Consider the following 22,293-nt stretch of genomic DNA (forward strand, 5'->3'; position numbering starts at 1 on the left):
TTTACAGCATTGGAGATGATTAGAGGGCTTTAGGATCTGGGAATCCGGTCAGTAGGTATAGACCCATAACTTTTTTTTAGGCTAATGAGAATTGGATGAGCATATACAATGGAGGTGCTGGTGGCGAGTTCAGTGTAGATACCAGGAAATATTTCATTCTTCTTGGTACCCTTTTCGTAACCTCTCATTGAATATGGAAACTGAAGTTGGACTGTCTTGAGTCCAAGTCTGGGCTTTAAAACTTAGTTGCTCTGTTACCATCTCAGACAAGTTATTTTCTCCTGTTTTTTTATTATCTGTAAAATGGGGGACAATATTAATAACTACTCCTTGGGTTGTTTTGAAAAATATATGGGATAAGGTGAATCCCTGTGTATGTGAATCTTATAGCACAGTGGCTGGCATATGATAAGTATTCATTAAATGTTAATACTATATTTTTATCCCCCCTGCAAAGATTCCTTGGACCAGATAGGATCTATGGTCAGTCTAAGGAGATCTTGGTGCGGCTTTTTGCCTCGAAGCACTTCTGTAGACAGATGTAATTAATTGCTAAATATCTTTTCTACTTACTAATGTTAGTTGGGAGAATCTTCAAGATATGATATTTCAATAATCATCTTATGGGTTATTAAAGCAAGTGAGAAATGAATGGTGAGTGAGAGGGACTATTAGTCAAGTTATGAAAGCCAGCCTCTCTCTTCCTCAGACCGTACTGGTTTGTAGGCTTGGCAGCTTGCTCTGCTTTCGAAATACCGTGGGCAAGTGTTTGTATATTCTTTTTCTGTGGCTTGTCCAAGTATGCATAAGAAAAGGCATCTGTGCATCTGAGAAAATGCTTTCCATAGGAACTGAAAAGAAATGTTGTTGACTCTCAATTCAGTAAATGCACACCATAAGGGATACACTCAGCATGCTGTGTGGCGATTGTCAGAGAATCGCCCACTTTTGGGTAGAGGGAGTGCCAAAGCCAAAGCCTGTTTGTTTTAGACACTCACAGAGACCATTACTGGGATGTAGAGGAACCCATCCAGGGTGAACGTACACCAAGAACACTGACTTTTTTTCCTTTTTATTGAAGTATTGGGGTGACACTGGTTAACAACATTGTGTAGGTTTCAGGTGCACAATCCCAAGGAACACTTGCTTTTAAACAGCAAGCTTTGAAAAAAAAATGTTTGCATTGCAGCCCGTTGGCTTCATGTTAAGGTTGTCATTGGGATATTGGCTTCTCATAAGTGAAAACACGATTATGGCCGATTAAACAGAAGCACGTTGATGGGCAGGGTGTAAGCAGCACTACCTGTGTTTTGTAGCTTAGCTTGGATCCCTAAAGATTTCTGACCTGTTCTCCCAGTGATGCCCTGCTGTTGGCACATCCCATAAGTTCAGGGACCTAAAACAGTGCTAAGGGCTATTACTGTTAAGACAAATTATCTCCTCTTGGAACACAGTTCAAATATTTGTGTACTTAATTTTTTAGGTGACCCGTATTAAACCAGATGACTTATGACTTGTATATTTAAAGAATAAACAGGAACACTGAAAGTGTTTTTACATTATTTTCCAGTGTTTATTTAGTTTTTGAAATGTTGCTCTATTAACTTAAATATGTTTTCACTAAAGGAGAAACTAAATTGTGTGTTTTCCGTGTTTTCATATGACTACATGTCACACCTTTTTTTGGTAAGAGTTTTTAAAAGGTTATTCTAGAATTAAAATAATATGCTTTCTTTAAATAGGCTAGATAAAAACAGGCAGGTTTTGAAAAAGAAGATAGTTCTTCAACTGAAGGAAGTTTCAAAGTCAATGCATTAAAGATTCTTTTCAAAAGACAGAAATATAGGCTCAATAAATTTATACAATTTCTCCAACCCCATGCTAACATTTCTCAGCGGGAGATTTTCATTTATGCACACTGTGAAGCTAGGGTGTAGTTGAGAATCAAAAGAGCATTAATAGTGTGAGGTCTGGGCTTGTAGTTTCCTGTGTCTGAACTGACTCTTTTTCCTTCCCAGGGAGAGTACTGTACTCCGAAGCATGAAAACTACTGATCAGTGTTGCCAGTGTTTTCCTGATTGCTCCAAAATAGCAGGTAACCTCAGGTAACTGCAGTCATTTAGTGCATGAATTAACCATATCTTGCATGGTTAATCAGGTTTAAGGAATACATTAAACCTGTATAAAAAATCAATACATTATTTGATTTTTTTTTTCCTGGCAGTAAAACAAGACTTAGGTCTGTCCTTGGACACTTAGGCCAGAGAAGCATCCTTGAAGCAGCTTGAGACCAGAAAGCCCCAGCGTTTCCAGATTCTACATCATCCCTTCCCCGTCTGGACGTCTAGTCCGTCTGTTAATCAACACACTGCTGAATGGGTCTTTCCCTTAACGCTGACAAACACAGGCCCCGTCTTTTAGCTTTGGTAGAAATGAAGGCGTTGGACCTACCTGAATGCCAGAAGGGCTGCTCACCCTCTCTGAATCTTTGCCGCTGAACCAGGTATTAAATGTCAGCAGCACTGGGGGAAGATTCACTGACTGCCCACTTTGACCGTGGCAAGCCGAGGGCCGACGGTAAACAGAGTATGTAAGTGTGCCTGCAGATGTTCAAGTGAACTCGGATCTAACGGAGTAACCGACTGTGACTTTTTTTTTTTCTTTAGATGGTTGAGGGAGATATCCACTAGGGTGTACCCTCAAGACTTAACTATTTCCTTACTGGCAAAGGATGGAAATGCAGTCCATGTTCATCTGTAAAGACAGAAGAAAAGCTTGGTTAAAATCTTATTTATAGTTTTGTTAATATAGTTTTATTTTAGAAAAGCAGAAGGAAATGAATGTAATTGCTATGATTTAGGGACATACTATTATGAATCAAACGGGAAATTATTTTTCCTAAAGCAGAGACCACTAATACCGTTGGCAGTCATTTGACTTTGAATTGTTCCCTGTCTCATTTTCTTTAACACAAGGCTCAGAAGGTGTGCTAGCACTTGGAGGTCTGTCACTCACTTGACGCCAGGCAGCTGCTGTGTAACATTGTACTGTGGGATGATTAAGACAGTGGGCTTTGGAGTCAAGCTGACCTGGTTTTCTCTGGCGGCTTGGCCATTTTCCAGGTGGATGCAACTTACTCCCTAAGCCTCATGCCCCTAGTTTCTGAAATAGGACAAATAGTATATACCTCAGAAGATTGTTGCAAATGATTAAATGCGACACTCTCTAGAGTGCTCAGCCAAGGGGGATACTCCCCAGTGGTGTTGATAACAAAAACTGTGTGGGTGGCCTCTCCTACTCCCACCCCAAAGCTTCGTCATCAAAGGAAGAGAAAACCAAAGGTGGTAAGAGTTGACTTGATTTTGAATAGATTTTATTTTTTAGAGCACTTTTAGATTCACAGCACAATCGAGTGGCAGTTGCAGAGATTTCTCACTACTTTTACATGGGCCCACCACTGTCAGCATCCCCCGCCAGGGGCACATTTGTTATGGTGACGAGCCTCCACCGACACCTCGACACCTTGCCGTCACCCAGAGTCCATAGCGTCTTTCACTCTTGGTGTTGAATAGTCACCGAGTTTGGACAAATGTGACATGACCCTTATCTACAATTATAGTATCATATAGAGTAGGTTCACTGCCCTAAAAATATTCTGCACTCTGCCTACGCATCCCTTTCTCCCTTCCCCCTGCCTCTTCTTACCTTTTCCATAGTTTCACCTTTCCCTGAGTGCTACACACAGGCACATCGCAGAGAGATTGTGGTTTCAGTTCCAGACCACTGTAATAAGGTGAGTTTCACAATAAAGTCTGTCGTGATCATTTTGCTGGTGGAGGCTCTTGCCTTCAATTTGCAAAAAAAATGAAACATCTGTGAAGCACAATGAAGTGAAGTGCAATAAAATGAGGTATGCCTGTAGTTGAAATCACTCAGTATGTGGCCTTTTCAGAATAGCTTCCTTCACTTAGTAATATGCATTTAAAGTCATTCTGTGTCTTTTCCTGGCTTGATAGCTCATTTCTTCTTAGTGCTGAGCAGTATTCCATTATCTGGATGGACCACAGTTTATTTATCCACTTTCCTACCGAAGGGCATCATGGTCGCTTCCCGGTTTGGGCAGTTATGAATAAAGCTGCTGCAAACATCCATGTGCAGGTTTTTGTGTGGCCATAAATTTTTAGCTCTTTTGGGTAAATACCAAGGAGTGTGATTGATGCATCATGGTGAGTGTACGTTTCATTTTGTATGAAAATGCCAAATTGTCTTCCAGAGCAGCTGTGTGATTTTGAGTTCCCACCAGCCGTGCATGAGAGTTACTGTTACTACCCGTCCCTGCTCACCATATTCGGTGTTGTCAGTGTTCCGGGCTTTGGCCATTCAAACAGTTGTAGAGTGGTATTCGTTGCTGTTGTTTGTTAAGATTTTATTTGTTTAATTTTAGAGAAAGGGAAAGGGAGGGACAAAGGGAGGGAGAGAAATATTGAATAGTAGCCTCTTGGACATCCTCCTACTGGGAACTGAACCCACAACCCACGCCTGTGCCCTGACTGGGAATCGAACTGTCGACCTTCCACTTTGCAGCATGGCATCCAACCCACTGAGCCACACTGGTCAGGGCTGGTATCTCATTGTTTTCATTCACCTTTCCCTGATGACATATGAGGTGGAGCATCTTTTCATGTGCTTATTGTCATTTGTTTATCTTCCTCGTGGAGGTGTCTGTTACAGTCTTTAGCCCATTTTTTAAATTGAGTTGTTTTCTTATTTTGATTTTTAAGTGTTCTTTGTATATTTTGGATAATAGTTGTTTATGAGATGTTTCTTGCAAATATTTTTTCTTAGTGGCTTCTCTCTCATTCTCTTCACAGTGCCTTTCAACAGAGCAGAAGTTTGTTTTTTTAAAGATTTTGTTTATTTATTTTTAGAGAGGGGGGAGGGAGGGAGAAAGAGAGGAAGAGAAACATCAATGTGTGGTTGCCTCCCACCTGTGCCCCCTACTGGAGACCTGGCCCGCAACCCAGGCGTGTGCCCTGACTGGGAATCGAACCAGCGACCCTTTGGTTCACAGGCCGGCACTCAGTCCACTGAGCCACACCAACCAGGTTGAGAAGTTTTTAATTTTAATGAAGTCCATCTTATCAGTTATTTCTTTCATGGATCATATCTTTAGTGCTGTGTCTAAAAAGTTGTCACCATACCCAAGGACATCTAGGTTTTCTTCCGTGTTATCTCCTAGGAACTTCATGGTTTACGTTTTACGTTTGGCTCTGTGGTCCATTTAGATTTAGTTCTTGTGAAGGGTGTAAGGTCTGTGGTGAGATTAATTTTTTTGCATGTGGATGTCCAGTTCCAGAATTATTTGTTCAAAAGATTATCTATGCTACATTGGATATTGCTTTCGCTCCTTTGTCAAAGATCAATGAACTGTATTTGCGTCAGTCTATTTCTGAGCTCTCTATTCTGTTCCATTGACCCATTTGCTTGTTCTTTCACCAATAGCACAGTCTTGATTACTGTTGCTGACATAGTTTAAAACCAACTTATTGAAAACAGTTACATCAAGAAAAATATATATTAACCCATTAAACCTATCACCTAACCATAAAATTTTTCATTTCTTTGTGCCATATTCTAATGTTTATCCAAATCTATATACATTTTGGCTTTGTTATAATAAGAATGTATTTAAAATTTGTTTTAATGTTTAATAGAACATTATTTTATATAGACAGTGAAGTATATACTTTATTTTTACTTTTATAATTTTAATAAAATTTCATTAAGTAAACATAACATAATTTATCTGACCATCTACTATTGCTGGCCATTTAATCCGTTCCCATGTGGCTTAGGGGATGGAAAGCAGCGCTCAGAGGCAGACCGCCCTGGACTGGGGTCTCGCTCTGCGGCTGGGTGACCTTTTTGAAGTTGTTTCCTTATCTCCCAAACAGGGACAGTACCTGCCTTACTGTGAGAATGAATGGATTGTGAGTATCTGGTATAAAGAGTGTACTCAGATAATCCTGTCTAAATATCACGGTGCTATAAATTTACTTGTATAAGTGACTATTTTCATTTTTTTTGAAAAATTTTAAAATATATTTTCAGGGTTGATTTAAGAAAAATTGATGAGTAGCTTAGTTGTTTGGCTGATTCTCATTTGAAATGTTCATCCTTTAAAAAAGCATCATCATCTTTTCTAATTACTTACAGAATGATTTTTTTTGTCTGCAAAAGAATATTGGATTATTTCCCTAACCTTTTTATGGTGTTATATAATGATTAGGGTAGTCGAATTTCTAGCATCACTGGCAGCTCTCCTAGAGTTGGCATACTGGATATCAATCACCACAGTAAATATAAAATAAGAAACGCAACGTAGACACCATGGGTAGGTGGTGTGAGTGAGTGCTTTAGCCTTTGCATTTTACCCACATCAGAAGCAGGCAGCTTGTGGCTGAACATGTTAGTTGTCTCCTGAAGAAGCTGGAAATTAGCAACACATTTGGCAATGTGTGTGCTACCTGGTGGGCTGAGGGGAAGCGGGGGAGGACACCCTTCTGTGGACTCAGACAGTGTTTATGGGGAAGTCCAGTGCCTGTTTATACACGGAAAAACAACTTAAATTACATTGTTGCTCAGTGAGTTCATTAGTGTTTGAAGTAAGATCAGAGGCAAGTTTTCATAGCATTTGGATAGGCTGACTTTTAAGAAAATAATATGAATAGTATAGGAAAGGGAGACTTTTGGCTGGTTGAGTGGATCCCACAATATAGGAGCCACAACGGACACTGGCAGAGAAGAGAAAGAGGAAGGAAAAGGAAATGTGTGGACAGGAACAATCTACGGTTAGAGTGATGGATTGTCAAGAGAACATGACAAGTGACTTGTCATTTTTTTATTTAAAGCAATTAATTAAATATGGCCACCTGGCCAGAATCACTGGTATTTTTCTGTGTTCTGTGCTTTCTGATTTAAGGTGCAGTCTTTGCTCTGGAGTTAAATGGGGGAAAATTTCAGAAGTGTTTTACAATGTTGTAATAATAAAAAATTCACTTAAGATTTTTACTCTTTTAAAAGATTTTTTAAAAATTTATTTATTTTTAGAGAGGAAAGGGAGGGAGATAGAGGGAGAGAGAGAGAAACATCAGTGTGCGGTTGCTGGGGGTCATGGTCTGCAACCCAGGCATGTACCCTGACTGGGAATTGAACCTGTGCCACTTTGGTTCGCAGCCCGTGCTCAATCCACTGAGCTACGCCAGCCAGGGAAGATTTTTACTTTTAGTGAAGGGAATTTGTGTTTTTGATTTCTACCTTTGAGTATAGAAACCAGGTTGGTGAAAAAAGGTGTGTGTGTGTGTTGTGTACATTGAGGCAAAATTGCAAATAAAAACGCTGAGAGTAATTGGGAACTGGGAAACTACTGCATTACTTCTTAAAACCCATTTATAATTTCACATTCTTAAGAATTTAGCATTAAAAGTAGTTGGGAAATACTTCTTTAAAATCTCACTTCTTTGAAGATAATGTCAAATGAAAAGGTCGATTTTATTTGCAAGTTATGGCATTTTGACACATGTAGAAATGAATTCCTGCAAGCTGAGTTGATTTAGTTGGGTGGGTCTACACCTGCTTCTGACTAGCTGTGCAGGTTTGCTTTAAGACAGGCTTTCTGGCGCCGTAAAAGTGCTGTGTGCTGTGCAGGTGGCTGACAGGCTCAGCAAGCTGGAGGGAAGGGGATAACTTTAGTTAAGAGTGGATGCCTTTGTGTTACAGTTGTTACGCAGTACTGATAAAAGAAGCATTAATGGGACATTGCATCCCTCGTGGAGGTGTGATTATAATGAATTAATAAGCCTTTAATGATTGCAGTATTATTGCATGATTATAGAGCTATAAAGTGGACTCGGAAACTACTGTCTTGTGGATTCTCAGCTTTGTCAGGGGCTTTGAAAGAGTGTTGACTGAAACGCCCACTGTTACTGAACATAACTAATTGATGTGGTTGATTACACTTCCGAAGGTAGGAGATCGGTCTGAATATGGTTGGTATTTGTGTACTGTCATGTCAAATGATGAAGGAGTTTTGTTACGCGTTGAAGATAGGGTATTCACTTGTGATTACAACTCTATAAATTTTTCAAAAAAGCAAATAAGAGAAACAAAAATGGTGGTGAAAAGGTATTCCTCCTGATTTCAAAACCAATGGATTTTTTGAAGTTTGTCTTACGGATTTATCCTTCAGAGTCCATGTCCACAGGTGGTCTGTTTTTTACAGAATGGCAGGGAGTGAGCAGGGAGAGGAAGTTTGTTTGTGTGCTTAACATTTTGTGTTTTTCTTGTTTAATGGAATGAATAACTGTGTAATTGAAAACAGTCTGATACTCAGCTGACCCGCCTCAGTGAGTCAATGCAGATATTTCTGGATTGACTTAAACAGCTTGGGGGAAGAGTATTATTTTGGGGAAATAAAATTGATTTCATACAATCTGCTGATGAACAGCAAGGCTTAATGAGTGATAGCCTCAAGAAACCTCATTACAGTAGCTTGGATGAATGAGCAGGGAAGGGAAGCAAATTTTTCAAGAGGAAAGTTTCTGCTTAAACATGTAATTTTATAGATTAGTATTATTCCCACCCCCCAGAGCTTTCTGCAGGGGGAAAGCAATCAACACGCCCGAGTTCTAACATTCTGGGTAAAACTTTTAGCGATAATTTTTTCTTTTCCTACATCTCTTTTGCCTTAACTGGCTTGCACTTCTTCTGCGTCTCCTCCCTCTTTTTCTAAACTTTTAATTTTGAAATAATTATAGATTCACTGGATAGATTCACGCGATGTTGCAAAGAAATGGGCAGATTCCATGTACCCCTGGCCTAGTCTTTTGTGATGTTAACCTCTTGTGTACTTGTAGTATTAAAACTGGGGAAACTGTTGTTGGTAGATCCCGCAGAGGATATTAAGATTTCACCAGTTATAGATTACACTCATTTGTATGTGTGAGTGGTTCAACTTGATCGCACGGAGCCTTGCGTAACCACCACCATAATCAAGGTTCTCAGCTGTGACACCACTACAAGATTCCACTGCATGTTATACCCCATTTGTATTCACACCCACCCCTCCCTTCCTCTGCAACCAGCAATCTGTTCTTTGCCTCTATAGTTGTCATTTCATGAATGTTACCATGCAGTAAACACATAGCCTTTTGAGATTGGTGTTTTTTTCACTCCACATCATTTCTTTGAGTATATTCAAGGTATTGAATAAATCAATCATTTGTTCCTATTTATTGCCTAGTAATATTCCACGGTAAGGATGTACCACAGTTTATTTATTCACTCATTCAAGGACATTTGGGTAGTTTTCTCTTTTTGACTTTTACGAATATAGCTACTATGAGCACTTGTGTACAGGTTCTTGCATGCGAATAATTCTTTATTTCTGTGGGATAAATGAAAAGAGTGCACTCGTTAGTTTGTATGGTAAGTCAGTTTCTAGTTTTGTTTGCAAGGACCTGGAAAACTGTTTGTCAGCGTGGCCGCATCACTCTGCATTGCCACCAGCAGTGTATGAGTTTTCTAGTTTTTCTGCATCCCCACCAGCATTTGATGTTATCACAATTTTTCATTTTAGCCATTTCTAGTAAGTCTTTAATGGTGGTTTTAATTTGCATTTTTCTAATGGCTAATGATATTGAGTATCTTCTCATGACATTATTTGCCATTTATATATCCTCTTTGGTGAAATGTCTGTGTGTGTCTTTTGTCCTTTTTAAATTGGATTTTTCCTTAATGTTGAGTTTTGAGAGTTCTTTATATATTCCATATGCCACTGCTTTATTGAATCTGGGATTTGTAAATATTTGCTTCTAGTCTTTAATTTTTCTTTTCATCTTAACAGGATCTTTCACAGAGCAAATTTTTTAATTGTGCTGAGGCTTCATTGATCAATTTGTCCTCTTATAGATCATACTTTGGTGTCAAGTCTGAGAACTTTTGGTCTAGTCCCATGTCCTAAAGATTGCCTATATATTTTCCCTGCTCCCTTTAGAAAGCCCACTATTTTGCCTTGATATGTTTTTATTCTTGTTATTACATCCTTTATTCAAAATGCTTTCACTCCATTCCCGGTTGCTCATCATGAAACACGTCACCATAGTCATTCCTGTTACTAAAATGAAGTCCTGTATTGAATACGCAGATTATAATCTTTAGGAGAGGCAGCTAGATCTGTTTCTGTTCAGGCAAACTTCACGATAGCATCTCTGTTCATGCTATCGTGAAGTTCAAGCATGTAGTGCGTCCCCATTTTTTATTACGTGGTGTTTTTAGAATGGGTGTCTTCTTTTCTTTTCCTTAAGATGAGATTTTGTCAAGGAAAAATGTGTAGCTGAGACACGCCTACCAGTGAGACCTCTGCAGGGATGACGACACACCTCCCCTTCTCCGAAGCGCTGTAGTCACCAGTAATCCCACGCCTCTCCCACCTCTCTCCGAGTGCTCCCGTTAACGCTTGCTGCGGTGCACCTTGGAGAATTTATGTGGAAGTATAGGAGCTTATGCCATCAACGCTTTTGGGTGATGATGAAAAGCTCCATGCCTTTTAAGTGTTAGAGTAGTTTGCTGGAGGAGCTTATGACTTGAAGTACCATGTATTCTTTGGCGTTAGAGTTGTAGGTGTGTGTTTTTTAAAATCTCATCCCTATTAAAAGAATAAAGGAGTTGAGATGCTTTTCTCTTTTGTTAAGATTTGTACTTATGCCTTTCTCTTTATTCTTTGTATCTTTTCCTTTGTCTGCTTGTTTGTATTGGTGAGTGTCTGAAGCAAAACGTCGTTGGGACCCAGAATGCAGTGGGAGGCAGGGATGGACCCACCCAGGGGGAGATTGCTGCCTTCGTGGATGCCCTGCTGCCTTCACAGGCGCCCTGACGCCCACAATTATGAGCACGTGGTTAATGTGCGTGCTATGAAGGCCACACAGTGTTCCTCATCAGTGGAGTCATTCGATGACAAAAACCACCTCAGGTTTCCCAGATTCACTCATTTATTCGCTGTGGTTGGACTAGATGGTCTAGGTTTCTCCCAACTCTGAGCATTTGTGGCAACTTCTGTCATTGGACTTCTTTCTGTCTTGTTAAGGTTATCTAAAAGCCTTGGAAAAATTAGAGGGTGCAAAATAGGCATCATTAAGCTCACACCGTGTCTCTTCTATCATGTAAATAAACCAGCACACTTACAGTGCAACTCGGTCTTTCCGAGGTTTGTCCATTTTCCAGACTATCAAAGGAGACGCATTCCGTGAAGTACCACGGTTGATGGTTTCATTTCCTTAGGCAAGGAGAATTATTTTGGTAATATCCCATCTCATGTTTTATTAGCACAGCAGGAGATTTTTGTTGAGCAGAACTGTGAAGATTTGAGAAAGTGGGTTTTGATAGCCTTGCACAACTCCTTAGAAATGTGTTATTTATTTTTTTAAGTACCATTGGTACTTAAGCTTCCCAGTTTTTTTTAAACCTTTCTGTGGGCACACAACTCTCTGTGCTGTCAAAACGCAGGATTTGCACGTTGAGAGGAGACTGGCTCATGGCATCTCGTTTCTTGAGGCTTCACACTCCCGTCTGTGGAAGCTGCGTTTTGTTGAGGTTAAGTTACGTTAAGCAGGGATCTGAAGATAAACATCAAAGATGTGCTAAAACAGTGGTGATAATTCCTAGCACTGCCCTTTCGGAGACCACCCAGCACTAAATGGCTTGGGTGGGTGCAGAAAATAGGACCCCAGGGAGGTTAGGTGATTCCCTTGGTGTCTCTCAGTGACTTAGTAGCTGCAGAACCCCGCTCCTAACCAAGCCTGTGGTTTTCGTGTGACTGTGTTTGTGAGTTGTCCAAGCAGAGCCGTGCACTCTGCCCGTGTTTCCAGCGGGGGCTCTGACGGTGAAGGTGTTTCTTGTGATTTGCCAGTAGGTATTTATACACTCTTACTTGTCATCATGGTCTGGCCTTTCACATGGAGCCCCAAGTCTGAAAACATAAAAACCAAACCAAAGCAAAGAATCTCGTTATCCAGGCAAGTCTCTGTCTCTGTTTTCCTTTCTTTTAGAAAAAAACGCTTTATGATAAAAACACAAACACGTATGAATTAGTAACTGAAAAAGCATTGCTTCCTTTTAGAAAACCGCTAGGATTTGCATAAACCACTTGACTGTCTGGTAAAGGATGATCTGCTCTGTCAGACCCTGGGGACTTTTAACATTAGCTTATTTGTACTTTTATAGACAGCGCGAGTTCTAAATTTGAAGGTGAGCATTTGTTAAATGCTTCAAATGGTGGCAGTCTGTGAAACTGGACTTCCCAAAAGTCTTAAAAAAGTCAACGGAAACAGAGCCTCACCTGTACTGTGCTAATCGCAGGAATAAAAAAAAAGTAAAGGTCTTGAGGGATTTAGAATTTGTGCTGTGCACAGTCTGTTAATTATTTGCCTTCAGTAAATGTGACAGGTGTTATGGCTAAATACTCAAACTACTCCAATTTGAGAATTGGAAAGGAAGTTTAAAGGGATTTCTATGATCACTCTTAAAGGAGACATTTACAGCAAGACAAAACACAAGTGACTGCGTCTGTGTGGCATTTGCTCGCTGAAGATTACCCGAGGTGGGCTGAGGAAGAGATTACTATAATACAGGGTTTGAATTTTGTTGGGGTCCAATTCTGAAAATCAGATTGACATCGATGTTCTTGGAATTAAGTACTTGTCTTACTGACAGTGAAATAATAGCCACCTTTGAATTTACTTATCACTTCTTATCTAGCAACGGCAAGCATAATTGATTCAACTTGGATTGCTAAAGCTTGGCAGTGTTACAGGCAAATCTGCATAAACCTTAACAAATGCTTTTTCCTATATCTAGTTAATAGGTACAAATAGTCCGAAGCAGCCTCTTTCATTCTGAGGTGGTACAAAGCCACACATTTTATTTCCACTTGGTCTTTTACAACACCGTGTTTCATCTAGGGTTGAAATGCATGAGGGATTATCTTGATTTATCGGAAGGTAACAGCAGCACCTTCAAAGTCAGAGGAGTGACAGTTGAAACAGGTCTTTGTGTAGGCGGCAGGAGGGGGGCGAGAGGGGGGAGTGGAATACTGAGGCTGAGCTATGGCCATCACCAGAACCATCACAGCTGACATTTCTCGAGGTGCCATGTGTACTCATCAAATCCTCATAGTGGTCCTGTCAGGCACATATGGCTTCCCAATTCCTTATTTAAAGCCCTTGGGGTCAGATGTATTTCAGATGTATTTCAGAATTCAGAATTTCTTGGAGTTGAGAAAGGCAGTCAGGGCAAATGCCACTTATTACACAGAATCTGCAGTGGGTCTGGGAAAGCATCTCAGAAGCGAGCCAGTTAGTATTTCTGCAGGGAAGCGTGTGACTAGTTACACTGAGTGAAATAAATCAAAGCCACAAATACTATGTTGATTCAGATTAGGTCTTGCCGCTAAGTGAGGTTGGTTATCATCTCATGAAAACATTTTTATTTTTGCTTCTGAACTTTGTGGTAAGTACAAAATAAATACAGTTAATAACAGGTAACAGATTTGTATTCTTGTTTTGCAAAAATATAAGAATCTTGGTGCTTTCTGTGTCTGCTACACAGTAGTGGAGAACCTCTCTTTTTTATTATCCCCCATGAATTACACTAGCTACTTAGGCAGTAATTGCTCTCCTGCTTTCTGTAGATAGGCAATTTTCTCAAAGCTATGTAAGGCTGACATTTCATGCAGAATGAATGGAATTTAACAAGGTGAAGTGTCATGAGTAAAAACAAAGTTCAAACTGTGCAAGGACTGAGGCTCCATGCCTCAGCTGACAGGCATTTAGTTAGCTGTGTGGTAAGTGTGCTGACACTGTGGGGGGGCCGCCAGCCATGTGAACGTGGTCTTCAGCTCTATAGCCGGAGAGCAGTATTTAGAACATGAGAGTTAGCCATATCTCACTGTATTCACACCGTATGTGGAGTCTCATTTTCCTTCCTGGATGGGCTCTTTTAAAGGAATGGAGGCAGTGTGAAACCTTTTCCAGGTATTGTGATCAGGAGGGTGAAAGGACTTGAAGCCATGCCTGTAGGGCAGAGGTAAAGTAGCTGGGCAAGTTTGTATGAATGTTATGCCAGTTTCCAGCCATGATGGAATATAGTACCGACTCGAAAGAGTACAGGTGCTCCTTGACTTATGATACAGTTGCATCCAGGTAAACCCATGGTAAGCTAAAAATACTGTAAGTTGGAAATGCATTTAATACTATCAGGGGTGTCTAACCTGCGGTCAGTGGGCCCCATGCAGCCCAGAATGACTGTTAATGCAGCCCAACACAAAATCATAAATTTACTTACAACATTATGAGATTTTTTTTTTTGCCCTGGCTAGTGTGGCTCAATGGATTGATTGCTAGCCTGCAAACCAAAGGGTCACTGGTTCGATTCCCAGTCAGGGCACATGCCTGGGTTGCAGGCCAAGTCCACAGGGTAGGGTATGTGAGAGGCAACCACACACTGATGTTTCTCTTCCTTTCTTTCTCCCTCCCTTCCTCTTTCTCTAAAAATAAATAAATGAAATCTTAAAAAAAAAAACACGAGATTTTTTTTTTGTGATTAGTTGTCATAATGTATTTAACGTGTGGCCCAAGACAACTCTTCTTCTTCCATTGTGGCCCAGAGACGCCAAAATGCTGGACGCCCCTGCATCTGTTGTTTACTTTCGTGACAGAGTGGTTGGCTCGGGGCTGTGCTGTAGCCGCTTGTCACTGGCCAGCGCCACGGGAGAGATTGCATATCATTAGCCCAGGAAAAGGCTAAATTCAAAATTTGAAGTATGGTTTCTACTGAAAGCATGTTGCTTTCACAGTATCGGTCAAGTTGAAAAATCTTAAGTCAAATCATCGTAAGTCAGGGAATGTCTGTAATTTTAGCCTGATATTGATTGACTGCCAGCTCTGTGTCCTTCCCTGAACTGTTAAACATTTGGGGTACAAAGATGAAAAGACATGAACTGAGAAGATGGAAATGAGGAAACTGAAGCAAAAATAAAATTGTGATAGTAGTTCAGAAGCCAAGATATCAATACATTCTGGTCTCTTGAACTAGACCTTATTCCTGGAGTAACTGTGGATCTGTCCTCTGGGGCCCTTGGGATTCTTTCACCTACCCAGTAGAGTGTTTTCAGAGAGGCTGGTACTACCTGCCTAGCTCACGTGTTTCTTTGTTTTGTAGATAAAGTGCCCTTGTGAATAGGAATGCCTGCCAGATATCAGCAGTGGAGATCATGGATGAAGATCAAATAATTGAAGAAGTCTTGGATAAGTTTGTTAATTGTCATGAGCAAACATATGAAGAATTTCTGAGCACTTTTACTCATCTTTCAAAAGGTAAAACGGAAAAGTCATTTCTATAGCAGTAGAGATAAAGAGTTTTATTATAATTTTATGTCTTTGCTGCCTTTTCAGAAAGACTATTTAATGAGCATTCATTCATTCCTTTCCTTTGATCACACTGTTCTTATCAGGGCATTCACAGCTGATATGTGTTAAATACCTACATTGCAGTGCAACCAAAAGTTGTGTTACAGAGTCAGAACTATTGAATTTGAGAACTAAAAAGGACCTGAGAAATAAGTTGGTACAATTCCTTCATTTTATCTTTGAAGAAATGCAAGTACAAACAGTGGAGGTTTTTAAAAATATATTTGAAACTTTTAAGAAGTATAGCACACAGTAGGCTATGGAGTTATACTGCACACATTTGTACCCTGGCATGGCCCCTTTCTGGCCGTGTGACCTGGGGGAGGGGTGGGGGGTTGGCTACCAAGGAGAGGGGGTGGTTACCAAGGGGACGGTTACCTAGGGAAGGGGGAATAATGATAGAACTTCAGGGGTTGGTGAAGGTGAATTGAGATAACCTGGGTAAAACTCTTAGCTTAGTGGCTAATGTGTAAGTACTTAATAGAAGCTAGGTGGTGGTGGTGGTTGTTTTTGTTGTGATGATGACGCTCTGATTTCTGTACAGTGGAAACAACCCGTCAGACCAGAAGTGATTAACTGAAGCCTAAAGGCCAAACCTGTGTTGTGTGTTTTGTTACGTGTTTTGTTTGCCACCTACAGTATTGTTTTTTTTTTTTAATAAGTTGGGAAACCTTACATAAAAATCTTGATCTGTGTTTTTTCTGATAAAGTGAGCAGCTCCGTTACTGGCCATTTCCCTGAAGGCAGGATCAGCTAGAGCTCTGGAGCTCTTGGCCTGTTAGTGCTACGGTTTCTCACACTCTGGCACTTACACACCCTAAGTGTGTATACGTTACCTGCTTCATTCATCTAAGTGCTTCCTGTAGGCACTCGAGTTTGTGATCTATTTTGTAAATTCTGCTTCAGGTTGCCGTCCTCTTGATCTCGATCTCAGCCTTGGTCCTTTCTCAGTCATTGATCCCCATTTGTGAGACTGGGTTCTCCACTTAGCTGCATGTTGGACTCGCCGGAGGAACTTTTAGAGCACGTTGATACCTGGGGGCATGCTGAGTCTTAGCTGGGGCTACAAGTCAGTAGTCTGTAGAAGTTCCTCTGGTGATTCTAATGGGTATCCAAGATTGAGGACGGGGAGTTTCATAATCTTAGAGGTCATGACACTCTCAAGATACTAGACTCCATGATCTAAAGTAATGATTCATGTGTCCTTAGAAAATGTAAAAGAAGGGTAGTAATAAAGAAGAAAAAGACAAGTGATTCTAACATGTTCGTTTTGTTGTGCAAAATAGTTGGGATGTCCATGTCTGTTTTGTTTTTGTTTAAAACTGTAGACTCTGGTTTTGTTTATAATTAAGGGAAATGGAGAATTTAGTAAGTCTCCAGTAAACTTTAGGACTATGAATGATGTGTTTTGACATGATATGTGGATCAAAGCAATCATGAAAATGGCCAGTCACCTTAGTCTGTGGATTTGGGTTCAGGAAGGTGTTTGATACTAATTGTTTAATTGTTTAATTGTCTAGTTCCATATCTCCTGGACCAAATGCGCCACTGTACGGTGGCTGGTGTTGGGGGGGGTGTGTGGAACAAGGGTAAAACCGGCAGAATTTATGCATTTTGGTATGCCAGTGGCATTTTGATAATTCAAATTGTTTTGTAAATTACTTTAAATCTGAGTTTAAAATTATTATAAAGCTGAGTTTCTTTTTGTGCTATGGGAGAGTAAGAACTTGCAAGGACTTGGATATTTTAAGGTGATTATAATAGTTTTCGGGATAAGGGGGTCTATTTCCTTTTGAGATTTATGCATGATCATTGTGTGCTGAAACAGAAATCGTTACACATCTGGTAACTTCATTTTTAGTTTAGTTTTGGGCCCCAAATTGAGCTGAAATAAATGATGATGCAAATCACATAAACTGCATCTCTAAGCACACTCGTTTTTTTTCCCCCTTTCAAAATATCCTTAGGTGCCAGTTTGCATGATAAACTAATGAACTGAAAATTCCTCCTAAAGAACAAAGAGTTGTGAGTGCAAAAAGGTGTCTTAAATCAGGAAGCGTCCATTCCCCCCACTGAAACATTTAAATACCTTTTGAGAAACCGAACAGGACTCTGGGACAGGCGTAGGGAGTTGAGCGAAACAGAATTGATCAAAGTGAATATGGTTCATTCTGTTTTAAGGAAAACATGAAAGCTCTTTCTTCAAAGTTTTCTCCTTCTTTTCAGCCTTTCATTTGTCTTAGTGTGTTTGGTCATTGTGCTATGTAGTGGAATCTCTGTTAAGTTAAAGTGGTTGTCACCATGCATACTCGTGTACATTTCTTCAGTGAGTTTAGTTTCTCAAGTGCATTCCCATTCCCACTGATTGACTGTTCTATTTAATTTTATGGTAGTTATACGCCAAAGTGCTTGTGGGATTCATTTTCTTTGTAAAATGTTAAAAGGGTCAGTAATCCTATTAAAAATAGTTCCCTGGAAAAAATTTAACTATAGCCTTATTGAAATATATTCACATTACTGCTTTAGGCTCTTGGAAAACAGCTGGAAACTGTTAATATTATAGCATAATTCTCACTACAGTACATTATGTTGATCATATTTTGCAGTTTTTTTTAGAGCAATTCTGGCTTTTAACACCATGGCACATATTTGATAATAAATACAATGTTCTGTGGACATATTTAAAGAGACACATTAATTATATTAATTAATTTTAAAAAAGACAGTTATAATTGAATTCTCAATAGTGTCTTTGGTTTAAGAAAGTAAGACCAAATTGTAAGATATAGAAAATCAGAATGCAGATTTTGGTTTTGTTCATTACTGGTGAAGATATTACTATATTGTTGACATTATTATGACTAGAGATAAGATGCTAAGTTTTAGGCATCTCAGTGTCTTTGTGAATATAATGAATTTATATGTTTTTCTAGAATGTCCATCTGAAGGGAAAAATGCTTCCTCCTACTTGTCTGTCATATTGCTTTCATTTTTCTAGGTTATAAAAACCCAGATATGAAAACTTGTATTTGATTTTCTATTAATGACTGCATGTATTCATTCATTCATTCATTCATTCATTCATTCATCCTCTGAGTGTCTCTTTATGGCCTAGGTATTATTTTAGGTGCTGAGGATCCAAAAAGAAATCAGGTAAGTGTTCTCAAGCACTCATAGTCCAGTGAGAGAGAAGTAAGCAAACAGTGGAGAGAAGCATGAAATTCTGTGAAAACTTGTAAGAGGGCCATTCAGACCCCACTCTGTGGTAGAATAGTAAAGTCTACCCACTGGAGAGGATGCCAGGAGAGTTTGGGATAACCACGGAACCAAAACTTACCTTGCGTCCTAAACATTAAACAGAGTGCAGGAATGTTTGATGGATACGAGATGAATTTGAAAGATGTTAAAATGCCTCAATTGGTGGTGGTCCTTCTAAATCATGGTGCTATTTGTTTTAGTGCTGATACAATTATATATATATTTGTAATTTTAATAATAGATTTAAATAGTAAATTTTTAAGACGGAGATGTAGCTTTGCTTTAGTAAGGTTAGTAATGTTTAGTTATTTCTAAACTGCTGAAGAAAAAGGCAGGTTTCTAAAAGTTCCTTGCACACGGAGGTCACCACATGGCCTGGTGCGGGAACAGTTGAGTGGTGGTCGCCGTTCATGTGGTGGACTTCGTCAGAAGTTACCGAAATGACACACGTGAGAAGCCAGTGTCTTGGAAGTTGGCATTTAATCTTTTCAACTCCATTTGTCACATATACTAACCCTGGAGGGATTTAGTTGTTACATCCAATTCTGAATCCCTCTCTCTCTTTCTCTCTCTCTCTCTCTCTCTCTCTCTCACACACACACACACACACACACACACCCTGTTATTGTTCTGATTTTGTGCTTTAGGCTAAATGATTAATTTCCATTAAAGTTGCCCATTTGACCAACTATTCAGCGTAACATAGTTTGGAGATTGCAATGAATCTACTGTGATTTTATAAATAACTCTTAAATAGTCTTGTTTTTCCTTCTCCCATGTCGTTTTTAAAAAATTCTTAGCATCCAGTTTCCCAAGTGATTCTACCAGTCTCTATATCACCACTTCAGCGGGCTTGCTGTTCATGGCCACATTTACCCACTTTAACCTGTTTTCTCTATGTCTACATTAAAGATTCTCTTTCTGATTTCAAGGTGTGGGTTGGTTTCCAGTTTTCTTCATGCTAGTCTCATTTCAGTTGCAACACTTTGTGCTTTTAGCATTTCATTATTCTTTTCACATATATTTGAAAAAATTCCTGTCGACTCTACCTATCTTTCTCCCTTCGTACCCATTAATATTTGAACTAAACTCCCCCGGAAGTAGATCACTGTATGTCTGAGTATTTGGGACAAATGGCCGTGCCTATGGCTTTCTTCACTGGTGCTGGTCAAATCTTTGTTTCACTTAAAATCTTCGAAATCCTTAGTTCTGAAACCTCTAAATAGGTTTCAGTTTTTCTTAGATTTTAATAACCTTAGGAAATCTGCCCACAGTTAGTGTTTTAAGGAGCTGCGCCAGTGTCCTGCCACCGTGGCAGATTTCAGGAATGTCCAGTTATCACAGGACCTGTCACCACGAGGTCTGCGCTGTTCAGTGCAGGAGCCACGAGCCACAGGAGACTCCCGGGCATTTGAATGTGGCTTGTGCTACCCCAGAACTGAGCTTTAAGTTTCATTTAATTTTTATTAATTTAAATTTAAATTATAAAACTAATAATTCAGTTGTTGGAAAACTTTGAAATGTGTTTGGGACAACTAGTCAATTTTTTAAAGTGTGAATTTTATGAAATATAAATACAGATCAGGTATTTCTGATGAAAATTTTACACTTGAATTGAGGTATGTGATAAGTACAAAATGTACACAGGATTTTGAAGATGGTATAAAAATAGAGTGTAAACTTTCTCAATAATACTTTATGACTACATTTGGAATTACAATATTGTTTTGGAAAATCAGCTTACACCCTGGCTGGCGTAGCTCAGTGGATTGAGTGAGGGCTGCAAACCAAAGTGTCGCAGGTTCGATTCCCAGTCAGGGTACATGCCTGGGTTGCGAGCCAGGTCCTCAGTAGGGGGCACGTGAGAGGCAACCACACATAGATGTTTCTCTCCTCTCTGCCAATGGAATTGGCAGGAATTTTTATATTCATGAGTCTCCCCAGGGAATTGTGCTGTACCACTAGTTCCGAGCACGCTGGTTTAGACTTCCAGTTCTGATAACGCAGCCCCTTAGCAGCAGGCAGACCCATACTCCTTTGAGACTCCAGCTTGGAAGAGACAGTTCAGTGCTCCTTACTTTAGGTTCTTGCATTGGTGTATCCACTAAACATTTGTCTTCAGTAACTTACTTAATTGCCACAATGAATCAAACAAATATTATTCAATACTGTTCCTTTTTATAGCTCAGAGAAATGAAAGTCATTGTATTGATTAGCAGTTTGCCTGAGGTTCGGTCAGGCATTCCAACTTCAAACTCCTGACCCTCCTCTGTACTACTGCACCCCTCCCACAGAAACATCTGGGATCGTGAGATTGTAAGAAATGAGGCCTAATTTCATTACAGAGAAGCAGCAAACATTTATTAAGTACTTGGTAGTATGCTTAGGACTTTCCCCGGATCATCTCGATTAATCCTTATAATAATCTAGTAAATTTTGTTTACATTTTAATTTTTTTTATTCCCAATTTACAGATGAGGAAACCAGGACTTGAGGTTAAGTAACTTGCTGTATGGACTGAATATGCCCCCTCAAAGTTTATTTATTGAAGCCTTAACCTCCAATGTGACTGTATTTGAGGTTAGGATCTTTAAAGAGGTGCTTAAGGTTAAACAAGATCATTAGGGTGGGTCCTAAGGTCCCACCCTAGGTCCTAAGTCAATATGATTGGTGTCCTTGTAAGAAGAGAAAGACGCACCCGGGAGGCCCGCACAGAGAGATGGGTCACGGGAGGACAGAGCAAGGAAGCAGCCAAAGGGCGGGGGTCAGGTCGGGGTGGAGCTCAGGAGAAACCGAACCTGCCAATATCTTGAATCAGACTTTTAGCCTCCAGAACTGCGAGGAAAATACATTTCTGTTGTTTAAGTCACCAGTCTGTGATATTTGTGACTGCAGCCCTAACAGACTTGCCCAAGGTTATGTAACTGGTTAGTGGTGGCATTGGATTATGGACCTGATTGGGGTGGCTCCACAGCCCATGCTCTGACCCACCTGTCTGCCTGACTTAAAGCACTGGGCAGTTCTCAGTGACCGGGAGTCACCAGCATGCAGACAGTAGGAGTCATAGGCAGGGATGTGAGACCTTGAAGGAGTTATTCTGTTTTTCTTGAGTGCAGGCTTCATGAGACCTGGTTGCTTGTGGGTCTGGTTCACCATTATCACTCTGGTGCCTGAAGCAGTGCTTGGTAATATAGAATAAGTAGATGCCTAGTAACTATTTGTTGAATAAATGGAACATAAGAGAATTCAGAATGACAGAAAGACAGACGGGGGGCCTCAGACTGGGCCCTAAAGAACATGCACATTTCATGGGCAGGCAGAGAGAGAAGGGCCTGCAAGTGGACTGCGTCAGGATGCCCCGAGTTTGGGTTTGATATACTAGCCAACTGGGAGCCCTGGTAGGATTTGAACACGCACGCACACACACACACACGATCTGTAAAGGTCGGATGCTGAGCAGAAACCCCTATGTGGCAATGTGGACTGGTGCGGTGGAGGAGGAAACAGAAAGCAC

The 22,293-nt window shown here is 40.1% G+C and overlaps 1 protein-coding gene across 5 annotated transcripts in view; it reads left to right on the top strand.

Moving 5' to 3' along the window:
- Positions 1-22,293, top strand: part of IFTAP (intraflagellar transport associated protein) — a 57,276-nt gene that overhangs the window by 1,400 nt on the left and 33,583 nt on the right. The window contains exons 3-4 of one of the 5 annotated variants that reach the window (XM_036029258.1): positions 2,023-2,105; positions 15,274-15,428. In XM_036029258.1, coding sequence (XP_035885151.1) covers positions 15,326-15,428 — 103 coding nt within the window. In that variant the 5' untranslated portion in view covers positions 2,023-2,105; positions 15,274-15,325. Of the gene's footprint in view, positions 1-2,018; positions 2,106-10,363; positions 10,553-15,273; positions 15,429-22,293 lie in introns of those variants that run through there. The other 4 variants (XM_036029259.1, XM_036029260.1, XM_036029262.1 and 1 more) reach the window with 4 other exon arrangements.

This window comes from Phyllostomus discolor, chromosome 6, assembly GCF_004126475.2.
Source record: "Phyllostomus discolor isolate MPI-MPIP mPhyDis1 chromosome 6, mPhyDis1.pri.v3, whole genome shotgun sequence".
NCBI lineage: Eukaryota > Metazoa > Chordata > Mammalia > Chiroptera > Phyllostomidae > Phyllostomus > Phyllostomus discolor.